The 13,427-nt window shown below is 44.0% G+C and overlaps 1 protein-coding gene across 2 annotated transcripts in view; it reads left to right on the plus strand.

The window, feature by feature from the left end:
• Window positions 1-13,427, plus strand: part of ARID1A (AT-rich interaction domain 1A) — a 3,912,194-nt gene that overhangs the window by 1,199,070 nt on the left and 2,699,697 nt on the right. Inside the window, exons 4-5 of one of the 2 annotated variants that reach the window (XM_044084256.1) lie at window positions 7,492-7,611; window positions 8,441-8,681. In XM_044084256.1, the coding sequence (XP_043940191.1) occupies window positions 7,492-7,611; window positions 8,441-8,681 (361 nt within the window). The remainder of the gene's footprint in view (window positions 1-7,491; window positions 7,612-8,440; window positions 8,682-13,427) is intronic. The other variant, XM_044084266.1, reaches the window with a different exon arrangement.

Consider the following 13,427-nt stretch of genomic DNA (forward strand, 5'->3'; position numbering starts at 1 on the left):
CCCTCATCAGAATTTTTCTGCTGCAGTGAACGTCGTGACTCCTGTACCAGTTCCACAAGCAGATCACGTTTTTTCAGGCAACCGAATAGAATTCTGTTCAAGACTGATGCATATAAGTGCCTGTTGGGGTTTTTCTTTACTATGATTACAGTTTAGACTCGCATGTCAGCTAAAAAGGGGAAGTGTGCTTGAGAGAAATTCCTCACAAGGACACGCACCAGAAGTGTGTATTTTGCTTAGGCGAGGCCCACGACCATACGTCCTGTCCTATTTGCAAGTCTTTTGTCCCGAAAACTCTACAAAGCCGCTTGGCGGCACTGAAGTTGTATTTAGAGAACCAAAAGCTACGTCACTTAGCACTCTGTATGGAAGGAGAAGTAGGCCCATCTGACGAGCCGCCAAGGAAGAAGGCCAAGAAAATCTGGCTTGAACCCCAAGTTGCGCCTCAGGCATCCGAGCAGGTTCTAGAGGCGCTTGAAAGGCCAGAATCAGCTCAGATGACTGTGTCCAGAGCAGGCCCAGGAAACTTAATGGAAGCTGGGATGACTGAAACCGCTTGTACATCCGCTGAGGCAATTCAGCGATCAGAAACTGATGGAGGCGAACCACGACTGACAGTCAGAAGGCCCTGCTCCTTTTTTTCCTACTAAGCAGATGACCAATTCTATGCTTTCTCCACTGGCAACTCCTTTGAAGAGAAAAAAAAAACTAAGCACCCTGAACCTCAACTGGTGGTTGGGAAGTGTTCTCACAAATTCTCTCTAAGGCTTTTTTTAGGCCTTGCAGACAAAACAGCTTCCCCCTACTCTCACCTCAGCCACCTTTTCAAGTATCTGAGGAAGATTACTCTTCTTCTGAGGGATCCTCTTATGAAAACCAAATAGACTCCACTAAGGATTTCATTTCCCAAGAGGAGGAGGATTCCATTTCTCCTGAATCCACAGGAGAAGAATTTACCTTTGGGGGACATTATCTCCCTCATGAGGGAACATCTTAAGTGGCAGGCTTCAGAAGTATCTGAATCCAAGAAAAGATACTCTGATCTCTTACAAATGGAGCAACCATCTCCTTCTGCTGTCCCTCCCTTACTACCTGCATTTCAGGATGCTTCTCAGTCTCCTGACTCTCAACTTCCAGCATCTAAATGACAAGACTGTTCCTATAAGGTCCCCCAGGACACCCAGTTTCTCTTTAGAAATCCACCAGCAGATCCAGCTGTTATAGCTGTCTCTGCAGATAAACCTTCAAGGCAGTTTCCCTCCACTGACCTTTACCCAACGGATAAAGACAGCAAATTTATGGACAGACTGGAGAAAAAGGTATATACCGCCTGTAGTCTAGCCATAAGGGCCTTGAACTACCAAACAGACATGGCCAGGTATGTTTTGGATAACATTTCCAAAGCCCTCTACCCTTCTGTCTGAGGTACAGGACTCCCCTGTAAAAGCGCAAGTTAATTCCCTGCTTCCCATAGCATCCCAAGTGACTAGGCACTCCATTAAGTGCAGTTACGATGCTGTGGAAGCCTCATCTAAATCTGCTGCTTCAGGATCAGTACTAGGGCAATATTCCTGGGTTAGACTTCAACCTCTCCCTATGGATGTTCAGACTAAATTACTATATGCACCCTTGGACAATAAGGCCCTCTTTGGACAGGTTTCTGCTAAGCTCATTAAATCCTTTCAAGAAAAGGGAAATTAATTACAGAATCTCAAACATCTTCCGGTATCCCCTATTCTTAGATACCACAGGAATTACCCACAGAAGCCCTCCTTTGTTTGAAGACCGTCCTTTCGCTCAGCCCCTCCATCTAAAGGACGTAGACAGTCCAGCAAAAGCTCTACTCCTAGGTTTCCCAACTCCTTCGCTACATCTTTACAGAGTCTGACCAATCCAGACCACCTCCACTGTGACTGACCCCGGCTGCATCCAGAAACGCCATTATCCCTTCGACTCACCCTCTCCCTACCCTCCTGGCGGAGAATAACAGAACAGTGGGTCCTCTCCATCATTGAGAGGATATTTCCTGACCTGGTGGCTGCTCCCACCTTATCAAGGTATCCCTCAGCCTCCAAGAGACCAAATCCACTTTCCCAGCCATCGTTCAGCAGCTCCTAACTCGGGGCACCATAGAACAGGTGCCTACCCCAAAAAGAAACACAGGCTTTTACTCCAGAATGTTTATTGTTCCGAGAAAAGACTGACCTTTGAGGCCAATCCTAGACCTATATTCCTGTTCAGAAGAGGAATCAGAAGAAATAGAAACCTGATCTGAAGATTCATAGTCTCTTGCCTAGGCCTCTGATCAGGAGGGGGATGGGAACCCCTTATCAAGGTAATCAAGTCTTCGACCATTTTGAGCATCTGTTTTTTGGGCATAGAGGCCTGTCCACGTGGCTCTTGAGTTTGTTGCTTTGCTTTAGAAAGAGCTTTAGCCTTTGTCTTTGAAGCTGAAGTAGGTTTGATGTAGAGATGTTTAGGTCTGAATACACCCTCAGAAGCCGGTGCCTGCTCAGCGGCTCCGAACCCATCTGAAGGAATAGTATCCAAGGCTCCAATACCTTGAGTTTTCAGCGGCGTGGCCGACTCCACGTGGGAGTTGGTAGTGGCCTGCGACTCTAAAGTAGCGGGCGTCAAGGGCTGCGAAAGCTCCTCACTGAGAACTAGCGAACCGGCGACTGGTTTAGAAGAAGCTTTGTCATCGGTTTTGGGCCTCTGTTGTCTCTCTCCTTTTCTTTGCGTTTTTTGTGAACTCCGGTAGTTGGATGGCTATCCGACAAAATTTCTGGATAATTAAACCGGCGTCCAAAATAGTTTAAAGCAAAATAATACTGACTCTTAATAGTGCATTGGTTAAATCTAGCACAAAACTGACAACCAGAAACGTGATCAGGGCCTTGGCAAGGAATACAGTAAGAATGAAAGTCCTTATGAGGTATTTGCTTTCCACAACAAATACAATTTACTTTTTCTGACATCGGTCTGGAGCAAGAAAAAAGTTTCCCCAAGGGGGGGTACTTAGCTTTATTGAAGACTTTGGATCTGAAACTCTAACACGAAAATCTCAGGAGTCTGCTGACTGGCACTTGCGCATTGCTTCTGCTTCGGGCATCGCGCGGCAAGAAAGTCTAAAGAAAATGGCATCGGCCACATCTTTTGTACCCCTGACGGCCTGACGTCAGGGAAGGGGTGACAGCAGCCGACGCAGGACCCAGGACTTTGGAATTCAGGCAGACTGAGGGCAACCTGCCAGCAGGATTACCCAAATGTAATGACTGCAACAGTGAAACATGAAGAACATCCTCTTCCTCCACGTTCCCAGCTTCAAAATGATCACCTTACCCCTCCTCTTACCACTTATCCCCCCCCAGGCATTCATGGTAGACCTGGACCTGAAGGATGCCTATCTCCACATTACTATCCATCCAAATTATAGGAACTTTCTCAGATTTGCAATAGGCTCCTGTCATTTTCAATTGTGTGCCTTTCCTTTTGGTCTCTCCACTGCTCCTTGAGTGTTTACAAAGTGTGTAGCCTCCTTCATTGCTCGCTGCAGGACCTAGGGTATACAGATATACCCATACCTAGACGACCTGCTCATCCTTCATCAAGACTATCAAGTTCTTCTACTTCATCTGCAACAGGTGTCTTCCACCCTAACTCAATTAGGGTTCACCCTAAATCTAGAAAAATGACACCTGGCCCCCTCACAAGATTTGGTTTTCATGGGATGCAGGATCAGAACAGACTGCATGAAAGCCTTCATCCCAGACCAAAGGATCAAGGACCTTTGCATATACCATTCAGATCTTTACCCACTCCTTGACAGCTCTGGAATTCCTGAGAATGCTAGGCCACATGGCATCCCTCATACCCATATTCTCTGGCAAGACTGCACATATGCAAAATCCAGTGCGTCTTGAAAAACCTATGGAGCTAACATTCCCAGCCCATGGACTCTCCTCTTCCACTGCTCCTGTGCATAAAAAAGGAAATCCAGTGGTGGCTCTCAGCACTGCAACTCAAGCTAGGAACTCACCTTCAACTTCCAGCCCCACAACAACAGGTTTCCACAGATGCGTTAGACCTGGGGTGGGGTGCAGTGCTCTTAACAAACCAACAATTCTCAGTTCAAGGCAAGTGGTCCACTCAAAGGCAAAAGGGGCCACATCAAGGAAATGAGGGCATTGCTACTAGTCCTCCTAACTTTCAAACCCACTATCCTGCCAGGAACCCTGAAAGTAATCACAGACAATATGACTGTCCTGTGGTACATAAGCAAGCAAGGGGGACCAGTTCCTACCCCTATGCAGCCTGGCCATCCGGATTTGGAACTTGGCAACTTCCCTCCAGGTTCAGCTGCTAGCAGTGTATAACTCCTCAACAGAGAATGTTATGGTAGACAAACTCGGCAAAACCTCTGCTCCCTCTCATGAATGGATGCTTCAGAGACAGGTCGTCTTGGACCTGATACACGGGTGGGGTATTCCACAAGCAGATCTCTTTGCCTCCCCACCAGAACAAGCAGATGCCCAACTTCTGCACAAGGGATCCACATCCACAGGCTTGGAAAGTGGGCACATTCTCCTTTTCTTGGATGGGAATGTACCTTTACACCTTCCCTTCTTTCACACTAATTCAGAAAGTCATCCTGAAAATTCTGAAAATGTTAACATGGTCACTATTTCTCCTCCTCTCTGAGGCTTAAAACTAAGTTCCTTCATTCTCTGCCATGACCACTGCTTTGTATAGGCCCTTGTTTAATCCCATGTTCCTTTAGTTTTGCATTTAATTCCCCTGTCAGTTGCTGAAATTCCTGTTCAGTATCTGCTTGTAGTACCATCACATCACCTGTAGTTATAACTCACTAAATGTATAGGCTAATTCTGTGTCCACTGTTACTTTTCCAAGATAGTCTCTGTCAAGGTCAAACCTTATATCAAAATCAGCCCCAGTTCTGACTCAAATGTAGTGGTCTGTCTCTGTCAAATTTGGCCCTGATTCTATATCTGACATCTGGGTCGACATCCATGTCGGTGCTAGTCCCGATTTTGCGTTTAACATTGAGGTTGGTCTCCGTGTTGATGTTAGCCCTGGTTCTAGGCAGAACTTAGGACCTCAGGAGAGGTCAGCAACTTAGTCTGCCAAATCAAGTAAATCGCTGGTCTCCATTTTTCTTTTGATCTTCAACTATTTGGTCGAAGTTCTCTGCTTTCACCATAATTTTGACCTTAACTCTTCTGGAGCTGTTCCTTGGCACTGATTTTAATGTCTGGACTTCAGTGTTGATAACTGTATGGGCTTACTTTAGTTCTGTTTTGTAGCCAGCCTTGAACTTTCAGGTGTTCAGCTTTGGTAATGCAGGAACTGATAATTGCTTGCTTTGGTTAGTCATTGGCATGAACCGCAAGCCTCAGGGGTTGATAACTTTAATCTGTTCTAAGGGTCTTCCTCCATCCTTGAAGTTCCATGTTGATGCATTTTTATGTTGATGCCTGTTGTGAGGAGCTTGGTTTTGAGGTCGACCCAGTGGGGATAAAACTCTATCTGGAGCATTTCTTGATTGGTCTGATCTGAAAGCCGTTGCATCAGTCTAATTACTCCTCATTTTACCTCTTCTATCACTAATGTTAGATTCTGGGACTCTGCTCTTTCGAGTATTTAGATAATGGTCAGGTGTTTATTTTCATCTGGTTCAACATGTGGGTTGTCTGATCCAACCTCTGGTGCCTCATACCCTAGTATTGGATCAGAGAGTTCTGACTCCTCCCTTGCCCACAATTCCTTCCTGTCAGAATTACCTCTGATCTTTGCCGCCTGTCGATCTAGATGTGTTGACTGAGAGCTCCATTCTGTTTTCACTATATGTGAAGATTTTGAGGAGAGGACTGGGAGCAGACCCTTCGACACTGGGCATAGTTACGACAATGCCTCACTTTTTGGAGGTGACTTGTATGGGATCCACATCTTTTGTTGTACTAGGTTATTTGCGTTTTTTTTCATGTTTTTTCTTTTACTTGCATTATCATTGTGATGCTGTGTTTCACTTCACATCGCATCTGATTTGGGTACTGTCAGTTTTTCTCAAATCCCAGCATCACCCCTCAGTTTTGTTTCGACTGTGTTTTAGACCATAAGGTACTCCACTGCTTTCCTTGATTTTGTAATGCTTAAGTTGGGGTTTCATGCAGCCTTCTGCTTAATTTTAGTTGCTGCAAGTAGTGTCTGTAGGTGTGTTGTAGTTTTAACAGGAGTCTTGCCTTTAGGGGGACATTTCAGTTTCTCTGTGGCAGTTTCCTTTGCCTCTTGCAGTGGTATTTACCGTAAACAAGAGTGCAATTGCGACAGTCTATTCTGTATACTTTCATTTTTGTTTGATAGGTGGTAACTTAGTTCCATGGCAGCCACAGTTTCACTATCTTTGATCTCTGGAGCAAGGTTCCTGTTAATCTCAATTTTGAGGACTTGGCTGATGCTAGTAGTGTAAATTACTATTGAAGTAAGAACACCTGGGAACTCGTACCACAGAATGCCTGATGACAGGTGTGACTTGGAGCTTTCCACTATTTCACTTGCTGACCATGAAGATACCCCCCCCCCCCCACACACACACACACACACACACACACAGGATATTGGTGGTGTAAGAGGGATAATCTGCCTGTGCAATCTTCACTTTTTTTTGCTCAGGACTGCTCAAAGTCGAATGTGTTTGGTTATTGGTCTGTTGATGTGACCTGGCTTCCAGAGCTCAGGTAAGCACATCATTTAAGCTTCCAAGCCTGTCTCAGATTGTCATGACCAAATGTCAGACTTTGTAGAAAAGGTTAAAAATTGTGTTGATTGTTGGAATCAAATTGCTGCATACAAGATTTTCACTGCAGACATGTTTTGTCTAGGGTCTAAGTAAGCCTAGTTGTTTCCATTATGCAATATTTAACACGAGGATATTGAAGTAGAGAACAGAATCTCCCCATGTCTGCTAGGATCGGAATTTTGTTTTGGTATTAGTTTGCCGTGATGTCTGATACTGCTGTACTGTAGAAAATGTTTTAGAAGAAGCATCCCTAGATAAATGTAAAGAGTCGGTGCACACAGTTCTCAACTCAGTTGATGGCATGATCCTCTGGGCTTCAAAGCTTGAGAATTTTTTTTTAAAGGGAGGGAGCTTAAGACATTGAATTAGAAGAAAGTGCCCACATGGTTCTTTTGGATATCAACTGATGGTGACTACCTCACATGGTAGTAAATTGATGGTGGCACTGGTCAGAAATATTTTGCCTGGTTAAATACTCCCACTTCAGCCTTGGTGTTAGTATATGAATTATTGCTTATATTTCTGAGAGCATTAGAATCGCAAAATTTGTTGAGTATGGGGGATTTAAGCAAGGTGAAGGTAGTGCACAAGCTGAAGGCATTCTGGCACATACTGGAATTGTTATTGAAATAACTAAAAAACAACAGTTTTACTTTCCCTATTTTGTTCTGCAGCAGGAATTGTCTCAGGACTCATTTAGTTCACCACCACCACCAACTACTCCCATGCCGTCTGGCAAAGCAGGGCAGGAAGATATGAGTCTCAGCATGCAGGCACGACCTTCCAGTTTACCGGTGAGAGATTAACTGAATTTTTTTTGGAAGAAATGTTGGAAGTGGTTCATTTTATTAACCTGCTTTTATTAAATGCTAAGTTAGAGGAGCGGGTGTGGAAAATTGTAATATAAAGGCTCGTGATGTCACACTGTGAAGTCTGTCTTACATAAGTTTTTTTAAGCCTATTCCCCATTTGCTGTGCTTTTTCATATTTCAGGTGGCTGCTATTAAAACCATTGCAGCTGGTTTTAGAGTAAGGAAATGTTTTGAAAAACTAAGTACTGGAGCTCTTAACTTGACTCAAAACAGTATGATTAGAGTAACCATTGCTATCTGGTCTCATTCTTTCTCCTGTGTTTAATCAATAAAATAGGTTTCCTTCCTTGCCTGGTACTTTATTATTGTCGTGTTTGATACTTTGCTTAATTTCACATTCATGGGAGAGTTACTGTGGTGGTATAATGCAATTTAAGTAATCCATGTATCTTTTGATTTTTAAAGCTTTTATTTAATATTTACATTTTGTCAAGTGTCAGCAATTCCTCTAAAATAGCTACTTTGTCTGGCACATGCTGTCTTCACTTCTGTTTTTGTATAGAAGGTCAGTTTAAGATATATTTTTCAGTTCTGAGTGTTACTTTGCACTGATGCTGAACTGTAGTATGGGTCTTGCTCTTTCCCTGTAACCATCTGAAAGCACACTCAAAATGTCTAATTTTGTGTAAGAAATAAAGCAGTAAATTTATGTTGAATCTGGCTATTCATTGTCACTTATGTAGTGATACTACTTTGTTCTTGTTTGTTCTGTCGGATGTGTTTACGCTAAATCTTTCAACTTGTTTTTCAGGATCTTTCTGGTTCCATTGATGATTTGCCCATGGGAGCTGAAGGAGCACTGAGTCCAGGAGTGAGCACTTCAGGAATCTCTAGCAGCCAGGGAGAGCAGAGTAATTCGGCACAGTCTCCATTTTCTCCCCATACCTCCCCTCACCTTCCAGGCATTCGTGGACCTTCTCCTTCCCCTGTTGGGTCTCCTGCCAGTGTTACTCAGTCTCGGAGTGGGCCATTGTCACCAACTGCTGTACCAGGTAAGGGGAAGAAGGGCTGAAATAACTGGTAACTTCAATATTCATGACTTCTGTCCAGGCACTTGTACAGTTGGACTGATTGCTTTGGCAACAGGTTGCATGATGATGAATCACCTCACAGGCTTTAACTTCTTCCCTGAACCAAAGAGCAGTCTCCAGATCTTGTTGCACCCATTGACTCAGTGGTATTGACCATTGAGCTCAACCCGTAGGAGTTATTTGCCTTTTTTTCATATAGATATGTAGATTACTTTTGTTTGATACTTAAGATACAAGTAATTAGATTACCTTTTAGGCTGCTGTAACCCTTTTCTACTTCTCTTTATCTGTGACCCAATCCTATCCTCATCATTTCCTCCCCATCCCTCATCAATCTAAGGTTCTTCTCAAAGCATCCGTTACGAAAAGGAAAATATAATTGAAAACAAGATTGACTTTTTTATTTTTGTATTATTGGCAACAGTTGTGTGTTAATGGATGTTGGTGTTGGGCCCATGTCATGGAAAGTGAAGCCAAGATCAGTTTCAAGAAATGTTCAAAAGTGTGGGCATGAGATTTCTCTCCAAGACCCCCATGACCTTTGCATGGTATGTCTGCTGATGGCTCATATGGACAGTCACTTTCCCATCTAAAAAAATTACTTTCTAAACACACTGAGTTTGATTTGAAAGGACTAAGCCTTTGTGAAGTGAAAAAAAAGACTTTCTTTCAATGCAGATAAATCTTCCAAGTCCTTTAGAACAGAGAGAAAAAGAGAAGCATCAGGCAGAAAAATCTGCTGTGCATAACCTGGAAAAGATGACCCCGCTTAACATGGCATGGAGCTCCGCTTCTCCTCCCTGACCAGGAACTTCATCAACACTGGACAGGTCTTCTCTCACTGTCAGGAGTCATCTGGTACTTGTGACACTATGCCAAGTATAAGAGCAGAGAGCTTTTGTACTGAATAAGAGCTGCTGAAAATTTTTGGGTGCATCTTCATTGCACTCTCACAGGCCCGACAGGAGCCCGTTTCCCTTAGATTGGCAAAAAAATGATTTTGGACTTTGACAGCCCAGCTACAGCATGACATCTGAACCCATGCATTTACCTGGGTGGGTTGAGATTCATAACCATCCAACTTTATCTTCTTTGGCCCCTTTTTCTGTGCTAGTAGCAGTGGAATTGATCCTTAATGTACTCCATTGATGTCCGCACATAATGTACCATGCCAGTACCCATTATCTGTGGTTTCTTTGGCACCACCTCTCCTGATGCTGTGAACTGCTAGGGCCAAGGGGCTTACTATCGATATCAACCCTGATGTTGGGGTCATTGCTAGTGTCACAGCAGTCTTTCATTCTCTCTACACCAAAATCTGTGTGCTGATTTTGGTCCTGGTCCCTTCAGTGCCAACAATCAGTGCCTGTCTGTTTTCAAAGATGTTTGCTTATCCACTCGGTGCCAAATACTGCAGATGAGCCATCAATGCAAAGGAGAATTGAGATTGGTTCTTTCCTAAGATCTCTACAGGCCCCACTGATTCTGCACTAAAATCGCTGAAGCTGGACATTTTGGGATTCAGTGGGAACACAGATGATTTTGTCATAGTCCGTTATTGCTGAGCTCTGGGACACCACCTCAGAGAGTTTGAGTGGCTCTCCTCCTTATCCCACTAGAAAGAAGAGGTGCAAGATGAAGCATCCCATTCTTCCTCCGAGTCTACCTCCCCAGCTACAGGTCTTGACACAGGGTAAGTTTTGCCCAAGTCCCCTCAGGCAGAAGCATCTTACAAATAAATCAGAAAGGCGCTACAAACGCAAGATTATATAAGTTCTAACAGTTCCAAAACAGGGAGTAGTATGGCAATAATTCTATGGCAGAGCAGAGTTCATTCTAATCACTTATCTAAGGTGGTCCTAACCATCAGGGCTTTAGATCCTCATAAGATCCCCCTAGTATGTATGATCCCTGAAAGGTTTACTGACCTGCAGTGGAGGTAGTCGGGGACACCTTTTCCTCCACTTGCTAGAGTGGTTGGCCATCACGTCTGACAAATGGATGAAGGAAATTTACAGATGTTGCTTTATTCCCTTTTTAAAAATGCCCTAAAACATGCCCTTACACCCCCAATAATTACAGCCTGCAGCAGCCATGAGGAAAGTTGAGTTCTTTCAAAAAAAAAAAGAAAAAACATTCGAGAGGTCCCAATCACCAGATTTGGGGGGGGGGTGTCCTGGGTTTTACTCCAGATTCTTCTTGGTGTACAGAAAACAAAGGACCTAAGTCGGCTAAACCAGTTTGTGAAAAAAAAAAACAGTTCTGGATGGACATGGTGCATGCAGTCCATATTTCGATGCTTGAAAGCAGGAAATTCAGTCCACTTTGTGGACGACTGAGATGGCTAATTGCACACACACAAATAGCCAAGATCTAGGGAATACTATGCTTCCAGGTGAGACCAGACTTTATTATTTCACCAAGTGCATGGCTCCTGTTGTGACTCGTATACAGTTACTTGGCTTAAAATTTTTCAGTACCTAGACAACTGGCTGCTTGCAGAACCAACTATGAAGCGGTTTCTATTAGGAAGACCAGTAGTTAATCTAGATGCGTCTGTCACTGTGGCCAAATACCACATGGAATCATCACGTACCCTAATTTTTATTGGATGCCCATTGGATACAGTTGGGAGCAAGATTATCTGGAAAGAATTTCCTCCATAAACACATCTCTAACCTTTTGCATAATCTGACCATCAGCAGCAAACCGTTCTCAAGGTGGTAGGTCTGATTGCTGTCCTACAAGGTGATTCTCTTTGCTTGATTAAACATGTGAATAATATAGTGGATGTTTTGAAATCAATGGGATCAGTCACTTTAGCCTGTGAGTCACTTGATAAAGCTTTCAAAAGTCTGCTTCAGGAGCTTGTTTATGATGGATGGATTTAACCTGTCTGTGGAGGCGGCATTTACCCAACCATCCCTTACTGCCACAGTAATCATGGACATGTCTGTACTGGGAATGAGAGTGGAATTTCCTACACAGGACTAGCCAAAAAAAAAAAAAAGAAGAAATTAACAGTTCAGCATTTACGTAACTAATACACAATTACTTAACTACACTAATTCAGCATAATTAGAGCTGGCACCCAAGAACACAGACTGATGTAAACACCTTTATGCCTGGCCATTAATATTACTGCCATAAACACTGCTCCGTACGTTTAGTCTTCCACATTTGCAAGATATTTTTACAACTATGTAATTCTCTAAACCATGCGAAATTAACTTTTCTGTGTGAAAAGAAATGTTTCATGCTTTTAGACATGCTTTTTAGTTCAGGCTAATGATCCTTCTTGAAAAGTATATGTTTATGTAGTCCTATCTCGCCTACATTCTTGCCCGTCGTTTCGGAGCCGAATATCAGCTCCGACTTGGCTGATTTTTCTAGCTCGAAGTCTTTCATTGGCTGGGCTAAGCAGGTATCCCATGGTGCACTGCTCCATATCACCAGATCTCATTTGCCGCTCGTGTAGCTCGGACGTGGTCCCGCTTGGCTGTGGCTAAGTACCCTCTTTTTCTTGTCTTAAAAGTTTTGATTCATATCAATAGCTATTTTCATAGCTATTTGTCTAAGTTTTGTTTAAGTTTTGTTGAGGTTGTGATCATGTGATTGTTGTGTGGTATCCCGCTGACTGTTCCCTCGGGCTAGGTCCGTTTCAGTTAGAGGGCCTAGTTCTCCTCATATTGCCTTCTGTGTGAGTACAGTCTAGACAGTTTAAGTTAGAGGTTTGGGCTATTCCCTTTCCATGTGGTTTTCAATCCCTTGTTGAGAGTTTGTATTTGCTCTTTAGTGTGTGTGTTTGGTCACTGTCTAGCGTTCGTTCCCGCGTTTTGTAGTGTTGAGCGCCTGTGTGTTCTCAGACTTGGTTTTTGCCTTTTTGGCGTAGTAGTGAAGATGTCTAAAGATCCCAAGGAGCACAAACCTTCGGGTTTCAAAAAGTGCTCTAAATGTGGGTACAAAATGTCCATTACCGACTGGCATTCCATTTGTGTCTCTTGCTTGGGAGCCATCCATCTGCAGGAATCCTGCAGTTTTTGTCATGCGTTCAGTCCTAGAGTTCTCCAAGAGAGAAAGAATAAGCTAATCTTAAAGGGACACTTGAAACCCTCTTTTGAAGAGGCTATGGATTAGTCTTCCAGTGGAAAATCAAAATCTGGCAAGTCAAAGATATCTCTGGCTCAGTCAGCTTCATCGGAGCCTCCGGAGAAAATCTCAAAAACTGCATCGAACTCCTCTGCTCCACTGTCCTCGGTGCCGCAGGAAGTGTCTGTGTTGACGGAACCGGCGTCAGCTCCAATTTTATTGGAACCTCTTGGGAGCCGATCGCCCAGTCTCAGACCAGTTTCTCCTGAGAGGAGATCCCATTCTCCCTCCATGTCTTCCAAATCCTCCAGGACCCTTTCGGATGTGAATGTTGATAGGGTGGTTCAGAGGCTCCTCCAGTCACCGGTTTTGGCAAAATTATCTGCTCCGGCCCAGTCTGCTCCGGAGCCCGTCCCGACCCAGTCTTCGATCATTCCTCCGAGCGCATCTCTGTCTTCGGAGCCGGAGTGTTCCGTGCCGGGTGATGTTCCTAGGCTGGCACCGATGCCCCCCTTTTGGTTCCATCGGTACCGGCATCGGCTCAGTCCTGTGGGTTCGGGACTCTGGATTCTTCGGTCAGGCCCGAGGGGGACATCTCGGGGCTTATTTCGGTCCCGA

The sequence above is a fragment of the Protopterus annectens genome, chromosome 1.part1 (assembly GCF_019279795.1).
Source record: "Protopterus annectens isolate FY-2018-M chromosome 1.part1, PAN1.0, whole genome shotgun sequence".
NCBI lineage: Eukaryota > Metazoa > Chordata > Ceratodontiformes > Protopteridae > Protopterus > Protopterus annectens.